At 45.5% G+C, this 26,780-nt stretch overlaps 1 protein-coding gene across 4 annotated transcripts in view; it reads left to right on the forward strand.

Annotated features, from left to right (window-relative positions):
- The first annotated feature begins 1,130 nt into the window (after positions 1 to 1,130).
- Positions 1,131 to 26,780, forward strand: part of PRR5 (proline rich 5) — a 544,979-nt gene continuing 519,329 nt past the window's right edge. For 2 of the 4 annotated variants that reach the window (XR_010068301.1, XM_063308347.1), the window contains exons 1-2: positions 10,451 to 10,518; positions 24,164 to 24,317. Coding sequence is in view for 3 of the 4 variants with exons in the window: in XM_063308347.1 (XP_063164417.1) it covers positions 24,253 to 24,317 (65 nt within the window). In the remaining variant the exon portion in view is untranslated. Of the gene's footprint in view, positions 1,182 to 10,444; positions 10,519 to 24,163; positions 24,318 to 26,780 lie in introns of those variants that run through there. The other 2 variants (XM_063308348.1, XM_063308349.1) reach the window with 2 other exon arrangements.

Consider the following 26,780-nt stretch of genomic DNA (forward strand, 5'->3'; position numbering starts at 1 on the left):
GCTTAATCAGCAACCCTGATGTCCCTTGCCACTGGCCACGTTTGCTGGCCTTGGTCAGAACTAGAAATTTGCAACCAAAAGGATCATAAATCGCCAGCCTAATTTAGTGTTAGGGCTCAACGCTGTCATTAAACAGGGATTCAAAACAGAACTGGAAGAGGTATCTTTGGGGAAAGAGGGAGTGAGAGAGATTGGTTTCCCTATCAAGTTCACAGCTCTGGATTTCCTGGTGGTCTCCTCTCCAAGCACTAACCAGGACTTGCCCTGTTTAGGTTTCCAACATCAGCAGGTGAAGCCCCTCCCTGCCGAGCTGAGGCAGCCAGTTCTAGGGTGTTGCCTGGGCTGCAAATAGGGACCTGGTTTGCCAAGGCAATCCGCAAGGTTGTTCTTTCAATTTCCCAAGTCTTGGGAGTTCCTGGTGGTCCCCTTTCCAAGCAGGTCCAACCCCGCTTATGTTTTTGAGGTTAGCCAAAATGATGCTAAAAGACACCATCAATCGGAAAGAGCCAGACCCAGGAGAAATGTGATATCTACAAAAGACGGACCCGGGAGGGCTGGATTCTTGCCACCGAGGGGGAGCGGCGCTTCTCAGAGTCTAACAAACCCGGACCGGACCCTCTCCGGTGCTCTTCGGAAAGGCCGCCGCCACGGCTGCAGGCGCCCCCCCGGCGCCCCCTCCCCTCCGGGCGAGCGACCCCCGCCTCCGCTGCCCCGGCGCCCCCCACCCCGCCCCGCCCCGCCCCGTTCTGCACCTGCTCCGACCCCGGGCGAGGCTGGCGGGGCCCTGGGGGTCCCGAGCGCCGCCCCCCCGCCCGGCGCGGCGCATCTCCGCCGGCGGGAAGAGCAGCGCGCGGCCCGCAGCAGCCTCCGCGCCCGCGCCAGGCGCCCCGCCGCCGGGGGGGCCAAAATGGCAGCGGAAGGCGGCCGCAGCCCGCGTGCGCAGCGCCTGAGCCGCTCGCCGCCCGCCCGCGCCGCCCCCCGCCCCTCCCGCCGCCGCCCCCTGGCCAGGCATCCCGGCTCGGCCGGCGGCGGACGCGGCTGCCCGGCTCGGCGCCCGGCGGGTCCCGCGCCCCCGGGAAGGGCTCTCCGGACCGCGCCCCGCCCGGGCGCTGCCCCTCCCGCGAGGCCGGGCGGCGCGCGGGGGCCGGAGCCGGCGGGGTCGCGGCCGCCCCTCGCCCAAGGTGAGTGCCGGGCCGGGCCGGGCCGGCGGGCGGGCGGGTCTCGGCCGCTTCCCTGCGGGTCGCCCGGCCGGTTCGAGCGGCTGCCGGCGGGGAGCGGCGCCGACCGCCCCGGACGGCTGCCCCGGCTTCAGCCCGGCGCGACGGGTTTGATGGGCCGGGCCGGGCCGGCGCGGACGCGGAGGGGAGGCCCCGGGAAATCCCGCGGCGGCGGGGGGCGCGGCGCGGCGCGGCTCTTCCCCGTGCCGGAGGGGACCGGGAAGGGCCGGCGCCGCCTCGAGGGTCTCGCGGGCGGGCGGGCGAGCCCGGCGGCAGCCCCGGCCGCCTGGCGGGTCCGGAGGGGCGGGGCGGGGCGGGGCGGACGCGCTCCGGACGCCTGTCCGGGAAGGGCTCTCCGGGCCCCCGGGAGCAGCGGCGCGCCGCGACCGACCTGCCTCCGGCTGGGCAGTGCCGGGAGAAGGCGCGGCTGCCTCGAAGGGTCGGGGCGAGGCTGCCTCCCTGCCCGGGGCTTGGGGGCTTGGGAGGACTTGGAACGGGACCCCCGTTTAGGATTTGGGCGGGCTTGCAAGCGGATAGAAGGTCCCGGAGCAAAGCCGGGCAAAGTGAAAGAACAGCGCACGCATGTTGAGCTCAGCGGCGGAGGAGCTTTTCCGAAGTCTCCTCTTGCTGCATTCTGACAACTCAATTAACCTGGTTCCCGAATTGGCCCTTTCTCTGGGCTGCCGCTGAAGGCTGAATCCCGAATTAACAAGGGAGATAAGGTGGTGTGGAGGTGAAGGGTCAGTGAAACCCGGGTTCGGAATCCCCTGCCAGCCACTGAAGTTCCCTGGATGATTTGCAGCCCGTCCCTCTTTCGGCCCAGCCTACCTCACAGGGTTGTTGAGCTGATGACAGGGAGGGAAATCCCCATGTAAGCTCCCCCTTGTCCCTGGAGAAAAGATGGGCTATGAATCTAATGAAAATATTCAATAGATAATCCATTGCTCTGGGTTTGTACAATGGTAAGACACAGAAGTCCATCCAGAAGCTTTCAGGCAGGACATTGAAATCTTTTTTGGGTGAAGTGAGCGTCTTCAGTTGTGACTCCATGGACCAGGTTGTCAGCTCTCGTCTATCCTGGGGACCGCTCTCCTCCATCAAGGTGTTACAGATGCGGCTAGCTGGAGGAACAGTTTTCCCTGTTTCTCGCAGGCAGAGGTGACCAGGTGAACCTCAAGCTGGACTCTAGAGTTAGGGCTGACCTACAGAGGGGACCGTGACTGCCTTTTTCCTGTTCATAGGGAACCTTTGCAGATCAGGGTGTCTGCTGGGATCAAGGTGGTGGCCATGATTGTGGGATTGAAGGCCCACCCTCTGTCACACAGTCAGAGCCACCATCCTGACACCCCTCCACCACCTGTTTGCTTGCTCCTTTCCCTCCTGGCTGATTGAATTGACCGCGGTTGGCATTGGTCCTGTGGTTAAGGAGGGATCGATTTCTCCCTGAGCGTGGAATGGGTTCCTGCCTGCTTAAGGGAGCCGGTGATAGACCTCTACTAAAAACTCCCAGATCTTTGTAATTCTAGGTCAGGAAAATTCTATTTTGAGATGGAGTGATTGAGCAAAGGTTGAGCTTGGAGTTCCAGAAGCTGATTATCTGGGCTCATTCTAATCGGGGGTTCCTCTGGGGCGTGGTGATTTGATTGCTTGGGTGGATGTGTTAAAACTGGAAGGAGAAAGTGAGACAGATGAAGCCTGTTCTGGGTGAGGTTTCACTCCCTAAAAAAGAGCATTTTCATAGTTTGGCCATGCTCCTTGACCCCCCACTGTCACTGGGGGCCTTCTCCTTGCAGTTTTAGGGAAGGGGTACATGTGCACTGTGACCCTTCCTGAGCTGGTTATGAGGGTCATGCACACCTTGGTTCAGTGGTCTTGACTACTACAATGTAGTTTCCTTGGAGCCACCCTTGAAAAAAATCTGGAAATTGAAACTGGTGTAAAATGCAGCAACTGGGCTGCTTGTCCTGAGGGGAGTCCCTTGAGGATGCCCCCACAATCAAGAAGCTTGGCTCTGTTGCCCATAGCAAGGGGCCTTTTCCTGGTGGCCCCCAAGGGATCAGAAGCTCTCTCCAGCAGGGTGCATTTGCCCCCCCCCATTTAGAAAAAATGGCAAAAATGCATCTCTTCTATCAAGGTTTTAACTGTTAATTACTTGATTTTAGTTTTCTTTTTAATTTATCTTGATTGATCAATTTTACTGGTAGGTTTCAAGCAGAAAGGCAGGGTGTATATTCTGGAATAAAGTAAAAATAAAATCAGTGGTCTTCTGAGATGCTCTTTTCATGTCCCAGAGCTGGGATTTCATGGAGTCCAAGCCTTCATCAGGTCCTACTCTGCTTAGTTGTTTTCAAGATCTGTGAACATCAACCAGGCAACTGAGGACTTTAAAATAATCCAATTCATGTACTGTATACTTTCTCACACCCTTTTAACCAAGATAAAATTCTAACATGCCTTACATTTCTGAATTGCTAGAATGAATATAGGGGAGTTGCAGAAAGGCCTCTTCCATTAGAAGTTAACTGAATTATTTAATGGAAGTGGTGTCCCCTTGTATGTGGAACTGAGTGATATCAAATAGCATGGTTTGGAAGGAGTGTGGCTCAGGAGGAATCTGGATTTTGACATCTGCTCAGAAAGCCCCAGATGTCAAGGACTCTGCTAGCTTCTAAATCGCTGACTAGTGTTAGCCTTCACGCAGCATTGATTTGCAGTCAACAAGGATCTGTGATTAAGCCCTGCGTGGCTTCCCGAGGCTATTCTGTTCCAGTATTTTAGGAAAACACAAAGACCTGAAAAAGTGTTTACTAGAAACATGAGTACACAAAGAGAAAAAAAGCAGTCACCCATTGCAGTCTTTTATTACTGCAAGGCATGAATGGTTCCAAAGAAATTGCAATTCTGTAAGCTACCTGGCTCAGTGGCTTCGGGAAATAGTTTATTTGCCACAGACGGATGAGCAGCAATCCGTTGCCGGTGTGCAGCTGAAGCTACACAGAAGCGGCAAACCATGTCTGAAGGCGGACCCTTTGGATATTCCCTTGCTCCAGAGCAGCAAAATAATCTTCCTTGAGTCAAGATGGCTCCTCTTGCTGCGTGTCTGCATCCACATGATGTTCTTAGCAACAATATAGAACTGATCGGCCATTGCCATCTTCTTTCAAGATGTTCATCTTGACTTTCCAGCCTACCACATCACTTCCCTGGTGGCTTCCCATTGAAGTACTGCCTTGTTTAGCTTTTTGGTATTACAGATCATCCTTGCTTAACAACCATTTGTTTAGCGACAATTAAGATTTACGACGGTGCTGAAAAAACTGACTTATGACCAGTCCTCAGACTTATAACTGTTGCAGCATCCCCGCAGTCACATGATTGCGATTTGGGTGCTTGGCAATCGGTTTGCATTTATGGCCATCACATCCTATGGTCATGTGTTGGCCATTTTCAACCTTGCTGGCCAGCTTCTGGCAAGCAAGATCAATGGGGAACCATGTGATTCACTTAATGACCATGTGGTTTGCTTAACACCCGCAGTGATTCGCTTAACAACTGCTGCAAAAAAGGTCATAAAATTGGGTTGGATTTGCTTAATGACCGCTTCGCTTAGCAACTGAAATTCCTGTCCCAATTGTGGTTGTTAAGTGAGGACTACCTGTAGCTAAGATCAGCTGAGAGCCTGCTTTCTGCTGGGAAGGAGAAATCTAGATGAAGATTTAAATGCTATTAAAATAGCTTTTGGAAAACCGCTCTGATTCCTTTGGCATCTTCTTACCACTCTCTGCTTGTTTCAGCCAAACATTGAGATGCTGGGATGATGGCATCCTCCCAGGGGATGGTCGGACTTGGATGGCCAGGTGGATGGTAGGAAGCAGGAGTGGGTGGTCTTGTCGGGGGGCCCTCTTGCGTTCTGCGACTGCCGCTTGACCGGCCACCTTCCTCGGTCTTCTGCTGGGGACTCAGGCCTGGGATTGGCCTTGCGGAGGACATCCCAGGGCAGCTGTGTTGGGCTGGCCCTGTGGCTGCTGGCGTGAGAAGACCTGGGTGGGCAGAGACGGTTCTGGGGACTGTTTGTTGGAGTGCTGGCTGGGTGAGGTGGGACTTGGCTGCTGCTCTTGGGTGAGGGATGGTGGGGGAGAAATTCTGCCTGGCAGGCCCACAGGGGGTGAGGTGTTCCTGGCTGCCCGGGCAAGAGCAGGGCAGCAGGAGGGCCAGAGTTAGAGTGGTGGGGGGGTGTTGGTTGGGTGATGTGGAGGGGAGACGCTGCCAGGTTGAAGTGCTGAATGAATGAATGAATGAATGAATGAATGAATGAATGAATGGCAGAAACACTGGCAACCTGGTTAGAGCAGCTGTCCCAGTTCGTTTGTGTGTTGGTTCCCTTGGCTTCAGGATAGGAGGAGGTGAGCCTGGATGCCGAGAGGGCAGGGGAAGTATCTCGGAGGGATCAGGCATGGGGGGACATGGCCGTGGGAGTGGGAGTGGGGAAGGGGGCTTGGGAGTCTAAAACCGCTACTGTGTTCCAGCCCCCCAGAACCTGGCCTCTGCAGCTTCGGGGGCTCTGGACTCCTGCGGCTGCTGCTTAATGCCCGGTTGACCTTCAGTCGGGCTCCGCTGTGGCCGAGAGGGCCTGGCTTGCGTTACTGAAGCCTGGTTGAGCTGGGAGGGAGCGGGTGGGTTCCCCTCTCAGAAGAGGGCCAGGTTTGGATGTGGGGCTTTTACTGTTGTTTTGTGAGCCACAGCACATCTCAGTCGTTTAAAGAAATGCATAAATAAAGAAATCTGTGAGTTGACACTTCATACATTTGCTGAAATGAGCCGTGTGAAGTTGTCTTAAGGAGTAACAAGTTCCTTTGCTTTTGCTGCTGGCAGGGTGTAGTTATTTATTCAATTTATATGGCTGCCCATCTCAAATACGGGGCTCTGGTGGCTAACAATCATTAAAGGCATTATAAACAAACCAGCATAAAACCTATCCTGCAGCCAAGATAAAAACCAGCCCACTTAACATGACCACAATACGGGCTCAACCACTCACCCAGAGCCCAGGCTCAGTAACAAAACCCGGTCTTCAAAGCCAGAAGGTTGGGACAAGTCTAATCTCCTGGGGGATGACGATCAAGAGGGCAGGCGCCATGACAGAAAAGGGTCTCTTCTGCCCCCCCCCCCCAGATGACATTCCCTAATGGATGGGACCTGGAGCAGACCTCACCTGTTGGATCTCAGGATGGGCAGATACAACCAGGGAGAGACAGTCCTGCAAGTAACCTGCTCCCAAGCCAGGAAGAACTTTGTAGATAACTACCAGCACCTCGAATTGAACTCAGAAGCATATTGGCAACCAGTGCAGCTTGTGGAGCAGAGGTCGTATGCGCTGAATGGGAAGGGCCTATGTCTGCCCTCACTGCTGCATTTTGCACCAGCTGAAGCTTCCAAATGCTTTTCAGGGCAGCCCCACATAGAGTGCATTGCAGTAGTCCAGTCGGGAAGTGGCTGAGGTATGAGTGATCATGAGCAGAGCCTCCTGGTCCAAGAAAGTATGCAATTGGTACACAACAGGTAGCTGTGCAAAGGCTGTCTTGGCCACAGCTGACACCTGCCGTGAGTCCAGGAGCACCACATAGGTTCCATCTGGGGTAGTGCAACCCCATCCAGAACTAAAGATGGAAAGTCCCCAGATCCAGGGGGCCCTAAAATCCAGAGCCTTGCTAGGGTGGAGTTGAAGCTCTTGTTCCCCATCCAAAACCCCACAGCCTCCAGACGCCCAGACAGGACCTCCACGGCATCACTCACGTGACCCCGGAGGAGATAAAACTGGGTACCATCCGGATACTGATGTTGCGAGGGGTATGTAAAAGGGGCGGGGCTTCAGTCCCATGGTTACAGCTGCTGTCTTGATTTGGTTTTACTCCTTCCCTGCCTTTTTAGCTCCCACTCCTGCCTGCTGGCTTCCCCCTTAGAATTTGCTCATTTAGTCTTTTCTTTAAACCAGTGTTTCCCAACATCAGCAACTTTAAGATGGGTGGACTTCAATTCCCAGAATTCCCTAGCCAGCTTTGGGAATTCTGGGAGTTGAAGTCCACCCATCTTAAAGTTGCAGATGTTGGGAAACACTGGCTTACACTGTTAGCAGATAGAGTCCTTTCATTAATAATCCAGTGACAGTAAGACCCTGGACTGTGTTTTATATTAAGAAGAGGAGCTGAGAGGAGCCTCTTGCAATGGAAGTCAGCAGGTAGAAAGGTTTTCAAGAAGAAAAGTATATCCAGAGATTTGAAATAGAAATGTTGGTGTTCGGTGAAGGATAGGCCAGGAAATAGCAAACAATTCAATCCCTTTTTATTGTGCCACCCACCCACCCACCCAATTTGCAACCCGGATTTAAGCCGAAGGAACTATTAATATTTAACAGATAGACGTTTGCGTTTCTTTAACTTGGGATGGAAAAATGTGACCTGCTAAATACTTTGAGAAGAGGAAAGTTTTAGGAAAAATTGGCTGCCAAAAATGAGGCATGGAAAAGAGAAATAGCATGAAGAAAAGGGGGGAAAGGTTTAGCACAGGGACCAGGAGAGAATCCGAGCAGAGATAGGCTGTGAGGCCCTCAATGGTTGCTGGTATTTCATGCAGAATCAACAAGGACCCTAGTGAAGGGGTGGGGTCTCCATTGTGTGGCTACCATCTTGACTTTTTTGACCCATGTGTCATCCCCTGCAGTCACCCCACCTGCCAAATGTATTTTGGGTTATTGGGTCATTGACAGCAGAGGTTTCATCTCCATTCTGCAGATGCTCAGTGGGCATTTGTGTTCCATTTGAGGCATTGTGTTTGAGAAAAATCATGTGTCATCCAGACTGGAAATGGACACCCACATACTTAGAATGAACACTCTATTTTACTCAACTGTTATATTGGGGCAGAGGGGTCTTTGTTTCCTGTTTTAATTTGTCAAAGTGTGTGGTTTGCGGAGGAATTAATTTATCAAATATAACTGCCTGTGAAAGAAATACGAATGGTGCCCAAGGGTTGAACATGGAAAGTGGTTCATCCTCTAACTTTTAACCATTGCTAAGGTCCAGTCCACACTGCAATTTGAATGAGGTCATGTTTGCAATTAGGAAGTCAAATACATAGAAAAGTGTCCCTTTCATTGGTTGGAAAATTTTAGATAGTGCTATGAATTACATCCTTGACCTTCAGAAGCTAAATTCTGTACCAACAACAGCTGAATTTTTAAATTTTTATAAAACATGTAAATACGGTCAATTTCCACTGTTCCCTCTGGGTTTGGTATGAACAAAGAAATTGTACAGGATCATAAACTCTTTGATCACAACTTCTATAAAGCTGCCTTCAGTCCCCCTTTTTGTTTATAAGGCTTTATCGGGCAGAAACGCTAGAAATTTGGGATCAGGTAGCAAACCCTAAAACTGCCCCTTTTGGAAGCTGAATCTGGCTCCTAATCTTAATTTTTTGTGGCAGTGTTATGTGAACAGACGTCCTTGAAGCTACAGTAGAAATGCACCAAATGAGAACCGTGTGAGCTGTGTATGTTTTCAGACGGTTCATAATTACCCTGGATTGGATTGGATTGCATTGGAACACTGCTCTGATCTTGATAAGCAGTCTAAAAATTAGATACAATGGAGTAACATCATTCCCATTGACAGTTTAGTGCAGTGTTTTTCAACCTTGGCAGCTTGAAGATGGTGGACTTCAACTCCCAGAATTCCCCAGCCAGCTGTGCCAGCAAGTTGCCAAGGTTGAGAAACATTGGTTTAGAGGAAACCTCTAATGCGGGTTCCAAGGGGGTGAAAATAGTCAAGATGGAGCTGTGACGATGTGATAAAATTCTACCCTTGGATCACATGGTCATATGTGACTTTTTTGACCCTTCCCTACAGGTACCCCTGATTCAGCCACATGTAAAGGGAAATCTAAGCCTAACAGTATATAGCTTAGCCAGTGAAGGTTATACAAATTAATATGGAGGTATTCCTAATGCCCTTAAAATTCAGCACAGGAGCCAATTTTTGTTACTATTTAATTTTGGTTTTTCTTTTACCCTAACAGAAAGAGCATTAGCCAAGAAATCTGTACCTGCTAATTTAGCTATCTCAGCCGCTTTCCTTGAAAAGTTGTGTAACACAATGGAATCTCATTATATATTGTTATAGTATAATTTAATGGCGTTCTCGGAGGTTTCCTCTAATTATCCTTAAAACAGTACTAAACGGGGTTTCGTATAGAATGTGATCTGAGCTCTAAATTGTAACATCAGCTTTGAAGTGGGGGGGTGCAAGTTCAAGTGGGCCATTTTGATTTTCAGTGGAGTTAAATATTGGCCATTCCAAGTGCTGAGATTTGACACAAGAAAGTTGGGAATTCCCTGAAAATACAGGAGAGGGGAGATTTTTGGAAGAAAAATCCACTGTTGGTCATGAGAAGGTAGTTTGCTCTTGAAAGTCCTGGCATCTTTCTCTTTTCAGAAAGAAAGATGGACAATAGATGATAGATAGAGGTATCATGATATAGAGATACAGAGATCCCCAAACTAGTCAACAGCTATTTGCCAACATCAAATCAAACTTCATCTGATACTTTTTGTAGATATGATGTTCATACTTTTATTGCAAAATGCACAGGCTTGGCCAGTGTAAGGTTAATACTTCCCTCTTTTACAAATCAAGGTTCAAGCCTCGGTTTCGGATCATCAATAAACCGTAGTTAAGGTAGTCTTAATGAAAAGGGGAATTTTCCTCTGCCAGCCATCTTGCATCTGATTCCTTCTGCTTTTGCATCTGCATTATTGGGTGTTTTATTACAAAAGAGTGGAAAGTTTGCAGTGAGGGTTATTATGTTTGGCCCCAAACCAAAACGATCATATCTCCACCGCCAGCAACATGGTCATTTTTTATTATGCAAACGAAGTGCAGTTTTTCCTACTGTGTCTATTGCTTGTTGACATTTAAATTATTAGTGTATTAAAACATTTTGTTATGATTATATTGGGAGCAGAGAAAGAAATTGGAAAATGGGGTGTGGGGGAGAGAACAAAACTTTTAGATGTACAAAGCACACATCAAACATACATCTGCATTGAAACCAGGACTTTTTCTTTCCCAGGGTATTTTTGGAAATAGCCAGATTGGGCCTTTAGCCCCCAGACAGTTGCAAGAAGCGTCAAATGCCTTCCTCGGGAGAGATTCACAACTCTTGGGCCACACTATCCACCCTTGGTGAAAAGGAAGGATGTGAGAGTGAGATTAGACCCAAACAAGGAGGGTCAGGAACAGGAGAGGTGACTTACTGGTTGACTGTGCAGCTTGCTCTTCCGCTAGAGAAAGTTTTGCTTGCTTGGGTCATCAGCATAAATGTGCCACATCCAAGATAAGATTAAGCAGCTTCAAACTCAGAAACTTTCATAAAAGAAGAAATCAGTAAATGGTTTACATATCGTATGCGGTCCGAACCAAACCAAACCAAGCCAACCACATTTTGGTTTAGCGTGTTGTTTGCCCAGACATTGAGGCTTATTCAGCAAATCATGATTAAACCTGGGTTAGGGGAAAGTATGAACCCAGCCACTGTCTAAATTGATTGGGTCATACCTAGATTAAGACTGTCATTACAGGCAGTCCTCGACTTGCGATCATTCGTTAACAACTGCCCGAAGTTACGACGGCCTCGGAATAAGTGCTTTACGGCCTAAGGCACTTCCGAGTGTTGCAAAACATCACACCGCCCTGTCACATGATTGCATTTCGGGCACTTGGCAGCCAGCTCGCATTTATGACTGGTTGCAGTGTCTCACAGTCATGGGATTGCATTTTGCAACGTCTTTTGCCATTTTCTGGCAAAAAATGCCCACTGGGGAAGCTGGATTCGCTTAACGACAGCAGTTATTTGCTTAACAACCTGTGATTCACTTAACAACCACCGTAAAAATGGTCATAAAATCCAGTCACATGGACTCAATGACTGCAACGACTTAAATGGAAATTCCAGTCCCAGTTGGGTCATAGTCGGGGACTACCTGTGTGTACTTTACTCTGGGATGAGCCTGACAGAAAAGAGCAGGTATCTGAGCAGTCAAGGATGGGGTTGATTAATGTCAGTTGCAAACTCTCAGTATAGCTAACAAAATTTAAAAACCAAATGCAAAAAGTTAAAAATGTAGAGTGAAAAAACAGTAGCTAAAGACCAAAAGTATGGGATGTAAAGTGCATCTTAATCTGGATGTAACCCATTCAGACTAGGGCTTTATGGATCCTAGAGTATATAAAATGACATTTTAAGAAGTTAGTTTGAACAAGTAAAATAAAACACACCCTCAGCTAAATTCCCCTCCCCTTTAATCTTGTTAAAAGCACAGACCCTTGACAATGATGGTGGGATATTTTTTGATATTTTATTGACTATTGTCATTGCATTGCTGTTACTTGGATTTATATGGTAAGCCTCTGCAGACAGGCAGTCAGGTTTGCAGTGGGACCGAGAGACAGATGTAAGCATTTATGATGATGCCCAGAGAGCATGGGAATTTCCCTACAGTGGGCCACTGTTTTCCTCCTGGTTTTTTGGATGCAAATTTCCATTTGTCTCATTTGTGTATTAGCTGTCCTTTGAGGGTTTTTTCCCCAGCTGAGTGTGGTTTTGATGACGAAAACAGGGATTCAGCTTTCCAACTCAGCTCTGGAGAAGAAAAATTGAAAGATGTTTGGATTTCCTTTTCCTGAACCTCAAAAATGTTACCAAGCATCTCAAGTTATCATAGGAAGACAAATGACTGTGCCATGATGTCACTGACATCAGGGATGCAGCATCGTGACTTCTACGGGATGAAACGGAGCCTTAGGGCCTAGTGTAGATTTAGAAAATTATCCCCAAGAAACATTTTTCTAAGCCAGTGAAACCAAATGTCAGAACGCATAATTATATTATAATGGATATGAATGTTGTTTTGGCCAGCAACATGTTGTCATGTTATGTTTATAAACATCCATATATTTTAGATAAATAGTTTATGTGGGAAAAGGTTGTGTTGGGGGAGGAAGCCATAGGACAGTGGCTCAGATGGAATGAAAACAACCTTGTTCTAACTATTGTAGTTATATTTTATCTGAGTGCAATCCTCAAATTCATTGTTTGGTTGGTTTTAGTTTAGCAAATTGTGTGAACTTGGTCAGTTATGGTTTACTATTACTATTAGCATGTAGTGCAAACCAGGCTAGGAATTTACTTTAAAAAAGGTAAAATTAACTCAGAAATATTTACATGTGTGTGTGTGTGTGTGAAAATAGCAGCTACAGTGCAGGAAAAAAGAGACAGTCATGGTTCTTTTGACAGACAGACACACACACACACACACATTAAACAAACTATGGCCTAGTGTAATACATGAAGTCAGAGCCTCTGCTCAAGGATGCTCAAGGGGACAAAGAAAATCAAGGTATGGATCCCTCATATTTTTATGGAGATCTTATACCAATAATTTGTACCCATGCCAGCAAAAATGTGAGTTGTGAAACAAACAGTCTAGCCTGGTGTTTCTCAACCTTGGCCATTTTCAGATGTGTGGACTTCAACTCCCAGAATTCTCCAACCAGCCTTGCTGGCTGGGGAATTCTGGGAGTTGAAGTCCACACATCTGAAAGTGGCCAAGGTTGAGGAACACTGGACTTAGCCAATCTCAAATTTATTTGGAGGCCCATCCCACTTTCTTATATTCTGAATTTCCACTACAAAACAGCTTGCAGCTCTGGAGCAGTTGGTTTACTGGAAAAACTTGGTAGAATTTGAGGGAAATACGTTGTTTTAAAGGACAGATACCAACCACCTGCTTAAGCTGGAGATTTGTGAGCTGTAAAGAAGGACTGGCTTGTTTTAAACCATCTGGTCCTTGTTCCCCTTTTTGGAATTTGCTTTGTAGGTGGAAAGGTGGGTGGGTAGCCTGCTTTGAAAGGCAGAATTGTGGCTAGAAGGATCTCCTACTGCTACTTATAAACAGGCAATCTAAATTAATATGCACTTGCATTTTCAGACAAGCCAAACAGCTAGGACCAGCTATGAATGCTGAGTGCAATCGGACAGCTAAACTGAAGAATATATTGCATTACAATCTAGGCTAGAAGAACTAGATTGACTCCTGTTCCTCGCCTCCTCTTAGATTTTACGCAATATAAATACACCTCTGACTAAAAGGATTTTATTTTATGTTTCTGGTAATTTATGTTTCTAAAAGACATTCTATGCAGACTAACCCAGTTGCACACGCTTTTATTTTAAACATTTATATCTTACTTGAGAAAGATCTGCAGGAACTTGATTAACACCTTACATGGGGGGAGGGTGTCTGCCGGTGGTGGGGGGCAATAATAAAAAAAAACAAGATGCCGTGCATGTAAAAAGGGACAGGGAAGTTGCAGCCACCATCTTGACTTTGACCCCCTGCTTCCTGCTTTATGTTCAGTATAATCCTAATAAAACCGAAGTAGTTATGCAGTAGATTTAAGGGAGGAAGTAATCTAAAAACTCCTGATCACAATTACTTAAACCAGGATTGGACAAAAAAGGGGTAAATTGATTTCTCAACAATTGTCTTGTTGAATTACACAGTTTAGAGCAACCTGAGTTGGAAGGTGGTGAGTTGGAGAAGACCCCGACATTTTTTACTCAAAGCAGGAGATGTCCGGTACAAGGCATGGTCAAAACGAGGCATGGTTCAAACAGTGTAAAATATGTAATTACATCATTTGTATCATGACCTCATGATGTGTGTGACGTCACACTCCCCTTGCCCATAAGAGCAGGATGTTGGTTTGAGTTACACTGAGCAGAGTCTGTGGGTCCATCCCCTTTCCTTCTCTGGATGGTAACTTGGAGGTGAGAAAAAGACAACCCTGTATTTGAATGCTGTATTGGAACGAGGATCAAATGTGGCTGATGCCTGGCCTTTGCTAACAGTTCTGATCTTATATCTACAGTTGTTTGGTGTGACATCAACTGATTGGTTTTCCAGTGATGGCAGTGTTTGGACTCCACAGCCATAACCCATCTGGGAATGTTGACATGCTTGCAGAGGTGTGGGGTGTCTCAAATAAAGCTATTTGAAATGGCTCCCCGCTACAACCGCCATAAGGTCCCTGTGCCCAGGTGTTGTGAAGGGCACTTTGCATTGATGGTGTCTGATTTCACTGAGTCACTGTTTAACTGAGCAACTTTTCCAGAAGTCATAAACGAATCGCTGTCTTAAGCAGTCGGCATGCAAAATCACCCTGAGTTTTTCCAGAGTCTTTGATCAGAGGCAATATTGTATTTCAGGGGAGGGGTGGGGGAATGAATCCAGGTCTAAATCTATCTCTTCACCGCATTTGTAGCTTGGTAATAATTGTCTGTCTCCAGCCCAGAATTTCAGTTCTCAGCCACTCAGAGTAGTAAGGAAAGAAACACTCGAGTTGAACTCCTGGTGTCTTCATGGACTTGGTGATAATGCAGAAGTGATTTGCATTTTCTTCCAAGAAGCAGTTTGACTATCCCAATCTGATACGTAGCTGTGGAATTTTCTGGTGGTCTTCCAATCTGCAAGCTATCTTGTTCCTTTTCGAGAGCAGCCAAAGTCATCTGGATTTTGCCACCTGCTGTGATTTCTTGTGATGTAATTCTTCTGAAACTTGCAGAGTTTAACAGAAGTTTCCACCTGTTAACCTTGCATGTCCTGAAAATCTTAGTTAAGTAACTGGGGTATCCACAGAGTGTGGACATTCTTAACTGCAACTCTCACTGCATCAAAAGGATTCAAGTCAATACCTGTGATATAATCTCTTTGACTATCATACTTCAGTTCAGATTTGGAGATCTAAAGTAGGTTCACTATCAAAAGAGTATCTCCAGGTAGAGAGGAATCATCAGTTTTTATGTTTTAAAACTCAATGTCCTCAGGTTAGGATTTCAGCACAGAACTTTGCTAGTACTAGTTTTTGTCCTGTGACCCAGGTCTCTCTGTAGTATCTGCTATATTTCCCTTTTGAATTTATGCCAATATGCAGAGCCATTCTCATTTGTGCCATTCTTCATTCTGCATCTCTAAATCATTAGCTGGGGAAGATTTAAACAGGTTCTGAACAACAGAATTTGTTGGATTTTTTAAAATGAAAATTCATTGAAGTGCCTTGGTAAATTCGTTGGTGTCCCTGTTTTACAAATATATATGCTTTTTTGCATACAAAGAGTGCAAGGTGGAAAAAATTTAAGCAGAAAGTGTGTGTGTGTGTTGTTATACATACATACATGCATACATATAATTTTAGCAATGCCAGATGCTTATTCTCAGATGCCCCAATTTTCAGTTTGCTCTCCATTTCTTCGGCAATGTTATTTCCCCCCTCAAATTACAGAATAGAAGCATTGGGAGAAGCCCTAAGCATCCTAATATAAGTGAAATTCAATTCCAAAGAAATGCTTTTAGAATTGGATTGTAAGTGTCTGCCCATTCTAGAATCTTAAGTATCCCAGAAATGTACCAGAATTATGGTTGGTCAAGTTGTTTTTCTACTGAAACAGAAGAAAAAAGTCAGCACCAGTTTGATCCATCCTCAATCTTGCAAAATAAACAGTACATTACAAACTGCAGTTTATAGTTTAGAAGTTATAGATTAAAACTTCATCGGTGGGCTTTCAGGGAACAAAGAAAAATCAGAAAATACTGATGGGGAAATAATGTGAAGATGCCTGAGTATCGTCTCTTGATCAAACCACCTTTCATTAAGCTACGCTTGGGAATGACAGACTGGTTGGATTTTTGCCATCTATGTAACCAGGTCAGTTGTGTTTCTCAAAACCATAGAAAAGTTGACCTTGATGAACTGTAGACATGGCTCTGAGCAGTGTTTTCCAACCTTGGCAACCTTAAAATGTGTGGACTTCAACTCCCAGAATTCCCCAGCCAGCATGCTAGCTAGGGAAATCTGGGAATTGAAGTCCACACATCTTAAGGTTGCCAAGATTGAAAAACACTGGCTTAGAGCAAGCCATGGCAAAAAAAATTCATCAACCTGCAGGATTTACTTGTAGCTTTTATTATACTAATGGAAGGCAAAATGGCAAAATATATGATATATTTTGTCCCTGCACCTATAGTAGCTAACAAATTCATAGACTTAGATATACACTCAGCTTGGGGAGACTGGTTCCTGTTGCTGGAATCTGTTCTTCTGCTTTTGCAGACATTGCAAATTGGTATTTTCTCATAGAAAAGTCCCCGCTAAGTGGTAGGGTTGTGGCAGCAAACTTTTCAGATTTCAAATGTTCTCTAATGCCTTTTGAAAGTACTGATAACACTCTTCAGCTGAATTTGGTAGAGATACAAGAACCACATTTCTAAAAGGTTAAAAGATTCTCTGCAGAGATAAGCTTCACTCATTTTTTTCCTGTGGTTGTCAACCCTGCCCTTTCTTACTTTCAAGCGGCTTTTATAACTTGTTGCTTAAGATGGCTGGGCGTATTTTATTATGAGTTCTCCCTTATAACCTTTTTAATGAAGAATTAAGGTACAACTGCACAGTTGAAATTCTACAATATACTCAAAGAATGAGCCAAATATAAAGATGTATCAAAGCAATCCAGTTATCAGGAAGAGTTAAATTTGGCAACCTATCTAAAGTTTGAAAAGTACATATTGCCAATATGCAAATCATTTATTTTACTCTGCCCTAACTATGTCCTAAGGAAATCTATTAAAGCAGCTTTATATTGATTTCTAAAGTCATTTATATTTCCTAGAATGCTTCTGAATTTTCAGGAAATACGCATTTGCAATTGTAAGGGTAGAAATGTCCTCTTAAAAACAAACATCTCTGGATCGCTGGATCCCAAGATTGCACCATTCAGAAGACAATGGCAGAGTTCTGGCCTGACTGGTTAATATTCTGCATAAGTGAAGAATGTACTGTATATTAATAGTACATTTTTAGATGTTTCTTTGTGAACAAAGATCCTACATCTTCAACCATGGTATTTTTTAATAATGTACAGATGTAAAGGGACGCGGTGGCGCTGCGGGTTAAACCGCTGAGCTGTCGATCGGAAGGTCGGCGGTTCGAAACCGCGCGGCGGGGTGAGCTCCCGTTGCTCGTCCCAGCTCCTGCACACCAAGCAGTTCGAAAACATGCAAATGTGAGTAGATTAATTGGTACCGCTTCGGCGGGAAGGTAACGGCGTTCCGTGAGTCATGCTGGCCACATGACCCGGAAGTGTCCTATGGACAACGCCGGCTCCAAGGCTTTGAAACGGAGATGAGCACCGCCCCCTAGAGTCGGACACGACTGGACTTTACGTCAAGGGAAACCTTTACCTTTACCTACAGATGTAAAAGTTGGAGAGTGAAGAAAAGGACAAGAATGTAGATGCTTTTGAATTATGGTAATGAGAAAGGGTACCACTGGTGTCAGAGACTGATGAACAAATCCACTGATACTGGAAGAAATCCAGCGTATGCTTTCTGCAGAAACTAAAATGATATGGCTGCAACATGCTTGCATGGAACACCCCATGGGCAGAGAAGGATTATTAGGGAAAAATATGCTGCTTGACAGGGAAAACTCCAAAGAGGAACAGCATCAACCCCTTGGATTGATAGCATCTCAACAGCCTTTAGATTTATTGATTGATTTATCATATTTTTATCACCGCCCCCCACGCGGGGGACCGTTGATGCCATTGGTTATCTGCCTGGCTGAGGACCAAACACAGATCAGGACAACTATCCACAGGGTCATCACGAGCTAACATCAAGCTAATGGCAGGTAATAGTATAGGTAATAGGCCAACTATAATTTTACACACAAAAAATTGCTCGTTTTCAAGATTCTTAGAATTCTTCTTCAGACAAACACACACTATCCCATACAGGATTGCTAGTTGGTTTCCTGTTCCACAAACTTGATGGAAGCCACAATGTTAAAAGGCAAGGGATTGTATGTCAAGTAACCCCATGTGTATGTGTAATGGTATGTGGGAATGTCCTCGTGAGGCAGGGCAATGAGACACGGCAAGGGAACGGTCAGATAAAAGGCAGCTGAGCCTGCAGCAGGAATGTGGGTGGGGCAAGAGGCTCAGAAGAGACCCTCTTTAGTTTTTGGGCTGTAAAGGGGATGGGGTGGGGAGAGAAGTACTTTCTGACTTGCAAGATTAATGTTAGCCTTACGAGGTAGACCAGACAGGAAACATGACCAGATGAGATAATTCTACTTTATTGTAAGGTTACATTAACAGAATCTTGCAAGTCTGAAAGTACTTTTCTCCCCCCATCCCCTTTACAGCCCCAGAACTAGGGAGGGTCTCTTCTGAGCCTCTTGCCCCACCCACATTCCTGCTGCGGGATCAGCTGCCTTTTATCTGACTGTTCTCTTGATTGCATTCTTTAACTAAATTGCTCCAAATCTTGCTCTTTCTGCTATTTAACATCCAATAAATCTTCTGATTCCAGAATGCATAACTATGTATTTGGCAGCTAAGATTTGTGATGAAAAATCCAGGTGCTGAACTGTTGAAAGCCAGAAATAAAAGCAAATATTGGGGGAGGGAGAAGGACAGAAAAAGAAGGGGATAACCCCCTAAATAGTCATTAAACAAGATTATAAAATGAATTTACCTGGATAATGCATGCCTCGTGCTTTGGTTCCAGAAAGGGAAATGTATTAGTTTATTACAAATCCCAATGTTATACAGATAGTCCTCACTTCACAACCATCCATTTAGTGACAGTTCAGACTTACAACAGTGCTGAAGAAACTACTTACGACCAGTCATCACACTTAAGATTATTGCAGCATCCCCCCAGTCACATGATCACAATTTTGGCACTTGGCAGTCAGTTCACATTTATGCCATCATAGTGTCCCTTGGTCATGTGATCGCCATTTTCTACCTTCCCAGCCTGCTTCTGGCAAGCAAAATCAACAAGGAACTGTGTGATTTGCTTAACGACCATGTGGTTCGCTTAACATCACAGTGATTCACTTAATATCCACCACAAAAAATGTCATAAAATCAGGTCAGATTTGCTTAACAACCGCTTTACTTAGCAACCAAAATACCAGGCCCAATTGTGGTTGTTAAGTGAGGACTACCTGTACATCTACATACAAGTATATAATACAAAGGTCAGTATGCCCTTTGTAGAAATAACTGTGCTGGTAACAATTACGTCAAAAGAGTGTCTGCTTTACAGGAAGCCAACAAAATCAGGAGATTTTGGCAGATGCGAAATCTGCTAGCCTAGCCATTGGTTAAAACTCACCTCCAGCCCAGCCCAGCCCAGCCCAGCCAGTGCTATTGATCCTGTCTGGTGGAAGAGGACAGGGGGAAATCCACCACTCCCTGTCCTTAACATTACCTATACATTGCCAGTAAGGAAGGACCATTTTTCAGCCCTGGCAAGAACAGTCACCAGTGGGGACAGCAAACGTTATGCAGGGTCAAGCATGGGTGGAGAGCAGTTTAAATGAACCATGAGAACACCCTGCATGCAGGTATGAGCCAGATCTCTTTGGATGTTTATGTTCTGCTTGGAGTGTTGGATGTGAAAAGCCTGGCACGGTAGGAAATTTAGAGTTAAGCCAGTATAAAGGTTCAGGGGAAGAATCACCTAAGTAGGGAAAGAAGATCCATTATTAAGTAAGATTTAGTATTTTATGTTGTAAGCACTGGAAGACGTTTTGCGCTGGAAGAGAACAATGACCAGATTATATTAAACATATTTGTATGATGCCACAATCAAAGGTGACTCTTGGCAGCTCACATAAAAATACATTGTAAAACAAACCCCAACAAAAATAAAAACCTAACAACGTATTTGAGAATTATTTCAAAGCACTATCAGTAATTGGCTGTGATTGATTCTTCTTCCATTCTTCCCATTACTATTATTATCATCATCATCATCAGTTTCTGCATTGCAATGTGAATTAATGAATCAGACAAAGTAACAATGGATAAAATGCGTTAGGTCAGTTACTCTTAGTAGATTAAATAAATGAAACTTTAATGCCGAGAATTACGAATCCCTTCACCCTACACGAGATGAAGGCTTGGCTTGAAGTTCCAGCGTGTTCCTAGTCAACTTTTTTCCTCTTGTTTTGAAGCAACGTTTAACGTAGAGAGAGGTTCATCCTTCTGGGGTCATCTTGAAAGCTCTTTAGTTTGCAGGCAGCCGCTCTGGTTTATCTTTCCTTTTCACCTTATCTTCCCACTTGTTCTCTTTGTCCCTTTCCCTCCTCCAGTTCAGGCTCTCCTTGTTAGACACGGCTGTCTAGCTCACAACCCGTCTTGTCACCGGGGGGGGGGGGGGGAGTTGCTGCCAAGACCAGGAGCAGCAAAGCAGCCGAACGTTTTCATTGTGTGCGGAAGGAGCTCCCTCTTCAGACGCACCAGGAAAATCCACTAATATTGAAAACAGAAGCGCCCCCCCCCCCACCCTCCTGCAAAGCTCCAGATACCATTTTGCGTTCTCTGGGAGGAAAGAACGACCCTCATTCATTTGTATTTTTAAGCTGCGCTTTGAGACAGAAGCTATCTTATTCCTTGTGGCCGGAAATTCCAGCCTCGGGGGATCCAGTCTGAACTTTCAGCCTCGTGCATTCATTCACGTATCTCCTTTTGAGATTTTATTTATTTGAAAGTCTTTCTCTCTCTCTCTCTCTCTCTCTCTCTCTCTCTCTCTCTCTCTCCCTCTCTCTCTCTCTCCCTCCCCTCCTCCTCCTCCTCCTCCTCCTGCTAAGGCAAGATACTGATGGAAATGTCAATTCAATGGAAATAAGAGAAAACGGTATTCAAGGCACAATAAAGTGGAAAGCCATCGGACAGCACTGACTTTGGGGCTGGTTGATCTTCTCTAGTTATATTTGTAATTGTATATGCAAAAGGAACAAAAGAGAAAAATAATAGAAGGGTCTATCTTCCATATATATTCACAATTCGTTGTACAATTAGATTGCAGACTGTTAATTCAGTTTACATAGCAAGTAGGGAATCGAGCATCTCTGCTGGTATTTGCAGTCCACATCGCCAAACAATCTTCCTGTTGAGACTCTGGGTCTTTCGTAGCTAGCACTCTTGATTTAACCCCAGGGTGGTCCTTGTTCATCTGGTTGGGGTGGGGCCAGAACATTCTTCCTAATCCCAGGAGAATTGTCCATAGAAGTGGAGAACGTTTACTGCCAGGGAAGGGAAAAGCACACTCCTTGGAGTCACTATCCCACTGGTCTCCATTTTGCCATCACGTTCTTCCTGGGAAGCTGGTGGTGCAGTTTCATAATAGCCATTGGTCTCCTAGTAGATGCATTTGTTCTGGTCTGGGGCTTATTGAATGCGATGGACTACTGGGGACTGCCTTAAATCAATGAATTCAGGGTCAGCTACTATTTTTCCCCTGAGTGTGTCTTGCTGACTTTTCAGTTAGCTGCCCATAATGGTGCAACCATTGAAGGTTACGAATCTTGCAGCCTGGCACCACTAAAAGAGCTGTGTATTGAAAATGTCCACCTGTCCAGTTGAAGCCCAGTTGTCACTGTTAATGCATAGAAGTCAAGGGAAGAATTTCATTAGCTCTTTTGCACACATTGAATCGCAAGTATTGTAGAAGGAGGTGGGGAGAAAGATGATACAACTATTTGCCTCCAAATAAAACTGAGCTGCTGTTTAGTTAATCAGCTGTTCAATTAATGATAGACTTGAAAAGAAGCTCTGGAAGATCAAAGTCAATATCTCTTGCTTAGAGAAGGTGCCAAATAGTCTGGGGTGGAGAAATGAAACTCCAAAGAAGGTTTCCATAATTGCATCTCCATCTTTTGGTGATCTGCAAAGGCAGGAGATCACCAAGTGTGATTAGACTCTGAGCAGGCTATTACATTTTCTTCTAGTCATCAAGCAGCTGACAACCAGTGACTTAAAATGATACTGTTTGCTACATTAAATTCCACTTTAGTTTTACTTTACCTTAGTAAAATATAGACATCTTTTAGAAAGACCCTGATGAAGAAGATCCTAAAGATTGTAGATGGAACTAGAACAGCCAATGTTTACTGTAGACACAGAATCTCCAGAGTTATTCAGAAGCTGCATTTAGAGAGAGAGTGTGTGTGTGCGCGCGTTTATATATATTACTACTACATCGCAAACCATGGTTTCTCTTTCAAAGTGTTCTCGACTCTGTGCCTCTGGTCTTAGGTAGGTAAAGGTAAAGGTTTCCCTTGACATTAAGTCCAGTCGTGTCCGACTCTAGGGGGCGGTGCTCATCTCCGTTTCAAAGCCAAAGAGCTGGCGTTTGTCCATAGACAGTTCCGTGGTCATGTGGCCGGCATGACTACACGGAACGCCGTTACCTGCCCACCGAAGCGGTACCTATTCTACTCACATTGGCATGTTTTCGAACTGCTAGGTTGGCAGGAGCTGGGACTAGCAGCGGGAGCTCACCCCGTCACGTGGATTCAAACCGCTGACCTTCCAATCGGCAAGCTCAGCAGCTCAGCGGTTTAACCCGCAGCGCCACCACGTCCCTTATGCCTCTGGTCTTATTGGAGCATATTTTGTATGTGCGTGTTTACAGCAGTGTTTCTCAACCTTGGCAACTTGAAGATGGGTAGACTTCAATTCCCAGAATTCCCCAGCCAGCACGGCTAGGGAAGTCCACACATGTTGAGGTCCACCCATCTTCACGTTGCCGAGGTTGAGAAACACTGGTTTACAGGAACATGATGCTCTTGCATTGCAAATGAACTCACAGAGAAAGCTTCAGGGTTAGTGAAGAGCAAATACTTTAGAACCCTGAATCTTGCTCACTTCTCTCAACGAGAAATACAAGGAAGGGTCCTTCCTCGCCCCTCCCCAGCACTAGAAATTCACATTTCAGAAAACTTAGAAGCGAGACATCCCCGGGAAGAGCCTGAGTCCATTGCCCAGTTTCTTACTCTGGTTGTAGATGCTGGTGTAGAATGTTGACATCTTGGCTTGAATGCTCTGAGCCTTCTTTTTCCTCCTTTTATCCTGGTTTAAGGAAAGTACAAACCAAGTACAGCCTGCTAGGAGGGCAGAGGGCTTTCAGTCGGTGTTCCCAGTTCCATGCCTGCTCCTCCCCCCCCCCGGTGTCAGCCCCCTCCCCTCCCCAGCCCCTTCCCTTCCATCTGTTCTTGTGCCACGTCTGCAAATCTGAATGAGAAGAAATGATAACTGGTCATTGTAAAGTTGACTCCAGGAATGGAAGTATTTTTTTTTAATCTTTTAAATGGATGGGATGCTCCCTGTCGGAGAGAAGAAGCCTCCTTACTTATCCCAATTTTCTCTTCAGTTGCTCAGTATGCTGTGCAGAGCAAAAGCTCACTTTGATATTTATTTTCTCATACATTCCCTTTTCCCAAAGCATGCTAGATTTAAAATAGTTTTGAGGAACAAACAGGCCTGGCCTTCACTATCTTTCTGGATGAAGTTGGTTCCCAGTGATGGATCACTTAAAGCTTTCGTTGATCTTTATTTAATTTACAGATAATGAAACATTTGCTGCAGCTTTCCTGCAGCTTTGGCCCAGCTGTTTCCTCCAAACTGTTTCATTAATCATTCATTGGCCTGCCTTCTACAGCTGCTGTGCTGATTGCTGGAATAATGTACATGGAAGTGCTCTAAAATCTGTGTGTCAGTGCAAAGGCTGTTATGTTGTGTTAGCAGCACCGAGGTGATCTTCTCTGGTCCCAGAAACTAAGTAGGGTTGGGCCTGGGTAGTCCCTGGATGGGGGACCACACCAAGAAACCCAGACTAGACAGGGAGTAAGCAAATATGCCAGAGGAAAGCAGTTCGGTTTTTAAGAAAACTAAATGGGCTTGTCCATAAGGTCAGCAAGAGTCAAGCTCAGCTGAAAGAAGACTTCACATTTTTAATGCATTTTTTTAATCTGCAGAGCTCTTTCTCCAACATCACGTACGCAATTTTCATCAGCTGCGGGGATCCTCCATTTCTGATACACAGAAAGGGAAAGAGAGTGCGCACATGAGAGAAAAACCACATTATTTCGCCCACTTCTACTCCATCCGGCTATCTGCAACCCTCAGCAGGTATGTTCCTCATCAGTGTTTGGATGCTGTTTGCTGAACTGTATTACTCTTGGTGGGTGCTTCTCCAAGCCCCATTCCTGCTCCCGCCCCCAAGAAGCCAGAAGCGCTCAATGTGCAGCCATTGCAGAAGAAACACAATTCCGTGTCTGCTTCCACATCCTTCAGGAAACGTCCTTTGAGGCCCTGCTAACTGCAGCCCTCCCTCTTTCCAAAACTTCAGTTTGAGTGAAAGCAGCTTCTAGTCAAAGGTAGATCTTCAGAATAAGAAACATACTATAATCTCAAAAATAGACTCTTTTTGCTTGAAGCGATTGCATGATTCCTTGTAGATTTGACAAATTTATTTATTTCCTTTAGAAATCAAATACATACTGTACATGCATACACACACAGACAGACAGACAGAATTTCTATGTTTTTAAAAAATGTCCAAAGCTGGACGGCCATTGGTGTGATCAGAATCTGGCCCTGAATAGGGTTCCATGCATTCAGAACAAAGTGGACCTTTGCGGGTAGGCCTGTGGGGTCTGGTGAAGGAATTGTCCTCCTCCTTTTCTGCCTTGAAATTTTGATTATTTGGACAATAATAACCATTTGCATCATCTTTGTGTCCATATACTCTTTTTTTCTGTAAGAGACTAGGATGTGAGGGAAATAATTCTCCATTTTTCCGTCCATGTTTTTTAAGGAAGACTACCACTTTTCAGGAAGGGATTTTGTAATTCAGAATTTTCACCCAATGGCTGGGTGTCCACAGAGGGTGGTCACAATACGCAAGATGGTGGACATCACATTGCCATCCAAGTCCCACCTCTTCTGCACTATGGTCGTACACACACATAAGAGGGGCGGGACTTTGACCATGACACCATGCCCACCATCTTGCATATTTCAACACACACACCTTTGTGGACACCACAGGGCGATGCTGCTGCTGCTGCTGCTGCTGCTGCTGCATCCAGATCGCTTAAGTTGTGATGACATTTTACCTGCTGCTTACAGGCTGCTATTGCGTAGTAGCAAAAAGGCCCATAACTATGTTTTTTTAGAAAAATGCAATCATACAGGGATAAGGTATTCAGCATGTTAAGAACATGTGCTAAATCACTGTATCTCGGTACTGAAAAATACTACAATTCAGATATGTTACTGTCCTAACAGTCAGGAATCACGCTGAGACGAGGAATAGGTCTGTAGCGTTTATTGCTGCTACATAGGACAGAAAATCCTGCCAAACTGAAGAAGCGTGGGAAAAACCCAGACAGATAAACCCCAAAGTCAAGGCGGGCCTGATCTGTGTCTCTTGGAATGGCTGCTTAATTCCTCAGCACTACGCATGCGTTTCCCCCCCTGGATAGAGCCCCCTCCTGCTCGCCATCAGTACTCATGACAGTTACACATTTTTCAGATAAACCTTTTCTCAGTGGCTTGTGGTTGCATCCTTGGCTGCCAGCCAGTAGAGGGTGCCATTCTCAACAAGGAAACTTAAGTTGGATATCTGGATACTACTAATGTTACTAATGGCCTAGGGACATACTCAGGGGATTGAGTTTGGGGAGCAAATTATATGGGTTGTTTTTTAGTTGCTTTTTGTTTTAGAAGGAGAAGGAATAGAATGATTCAAGAAGGGAATGACCTTTTCAAATTGATATGCAAGTCTTTATTTCACTTTGTATTTCAACGTAGCTGTTGGCAGGACTACCAGATCTGAGCTGTAAAGCCCCAGATGACCACTAGAGGGCAGGAACAACTTAGTCATCTCAGTCTGCTCTTTGCTACCCTCTAGTGGTGATGCAGATTCTCACAGGTCTGACAGTCTTCCTGTTCTTGCATCTTAGTGAAGACTGGGAGCATAACCAGACATTACTTGGAGGGTGTGGGTATGGTGTATTTTAAGCTAATGTTGCAATTGGAGTCACCTTTGCTTTAGGTCTCAAGGGTTGTGAGGGTTTTCCCTCCATTTAGTTGGTGCTAGGCATCCTTTGTATATCTTGGCTTTATAACCTGAAGAAAAAGGAAAGATAATCAGGAGCAGCAGGAACAAAGGTGGCTGAAGCCCTAGATTTGAAATGAATGGCCAAATATTTGGGCAGGTGCTTCGAGTTGTGTAAATATAACCTCAGGCACAGCTATAAGTGTATAGCTGAGTCCCATGGCAAGCAGGCTTGTCTGATCTAGTAAGCTAAGCAGGATCTTTGGAAATAAATAGTAATAAATATCTAAAGTGCAGCACCACAGTGCACCATGCCATCAGTGGCATCCATCAGGGGAAGGTAATCAAAGTCTGCAAGATGGTGGATACATTCTCCTGACTGAAGGCCTGCTCCTTCTGAATGTGTATTTAGGTATGTTCCCCGCCTTGAGTTATTTATAAAAATAAAAAAGGCGGGATAAAAATGCTAACAAAAAAAGCAGCTTTGCACTGTAACGATGCAGACTCCACCCCTGCCGTGTATGCACACA

The sequence above is a fragment of the Candoia aspera genome, chromosome 7 (genome assembly GCF_035149785.1).
Source record: "Candoia aspera isolate rCanAsp1 chromosome 7, rCanAsp1.hap2, whole genome shotgun sequence".
Lineage (NCBI taxonomy): Eukaryota > Metazoa > Chordata > Lepidosauria > Squamata > Boidae > Candoia > Candoia aspera.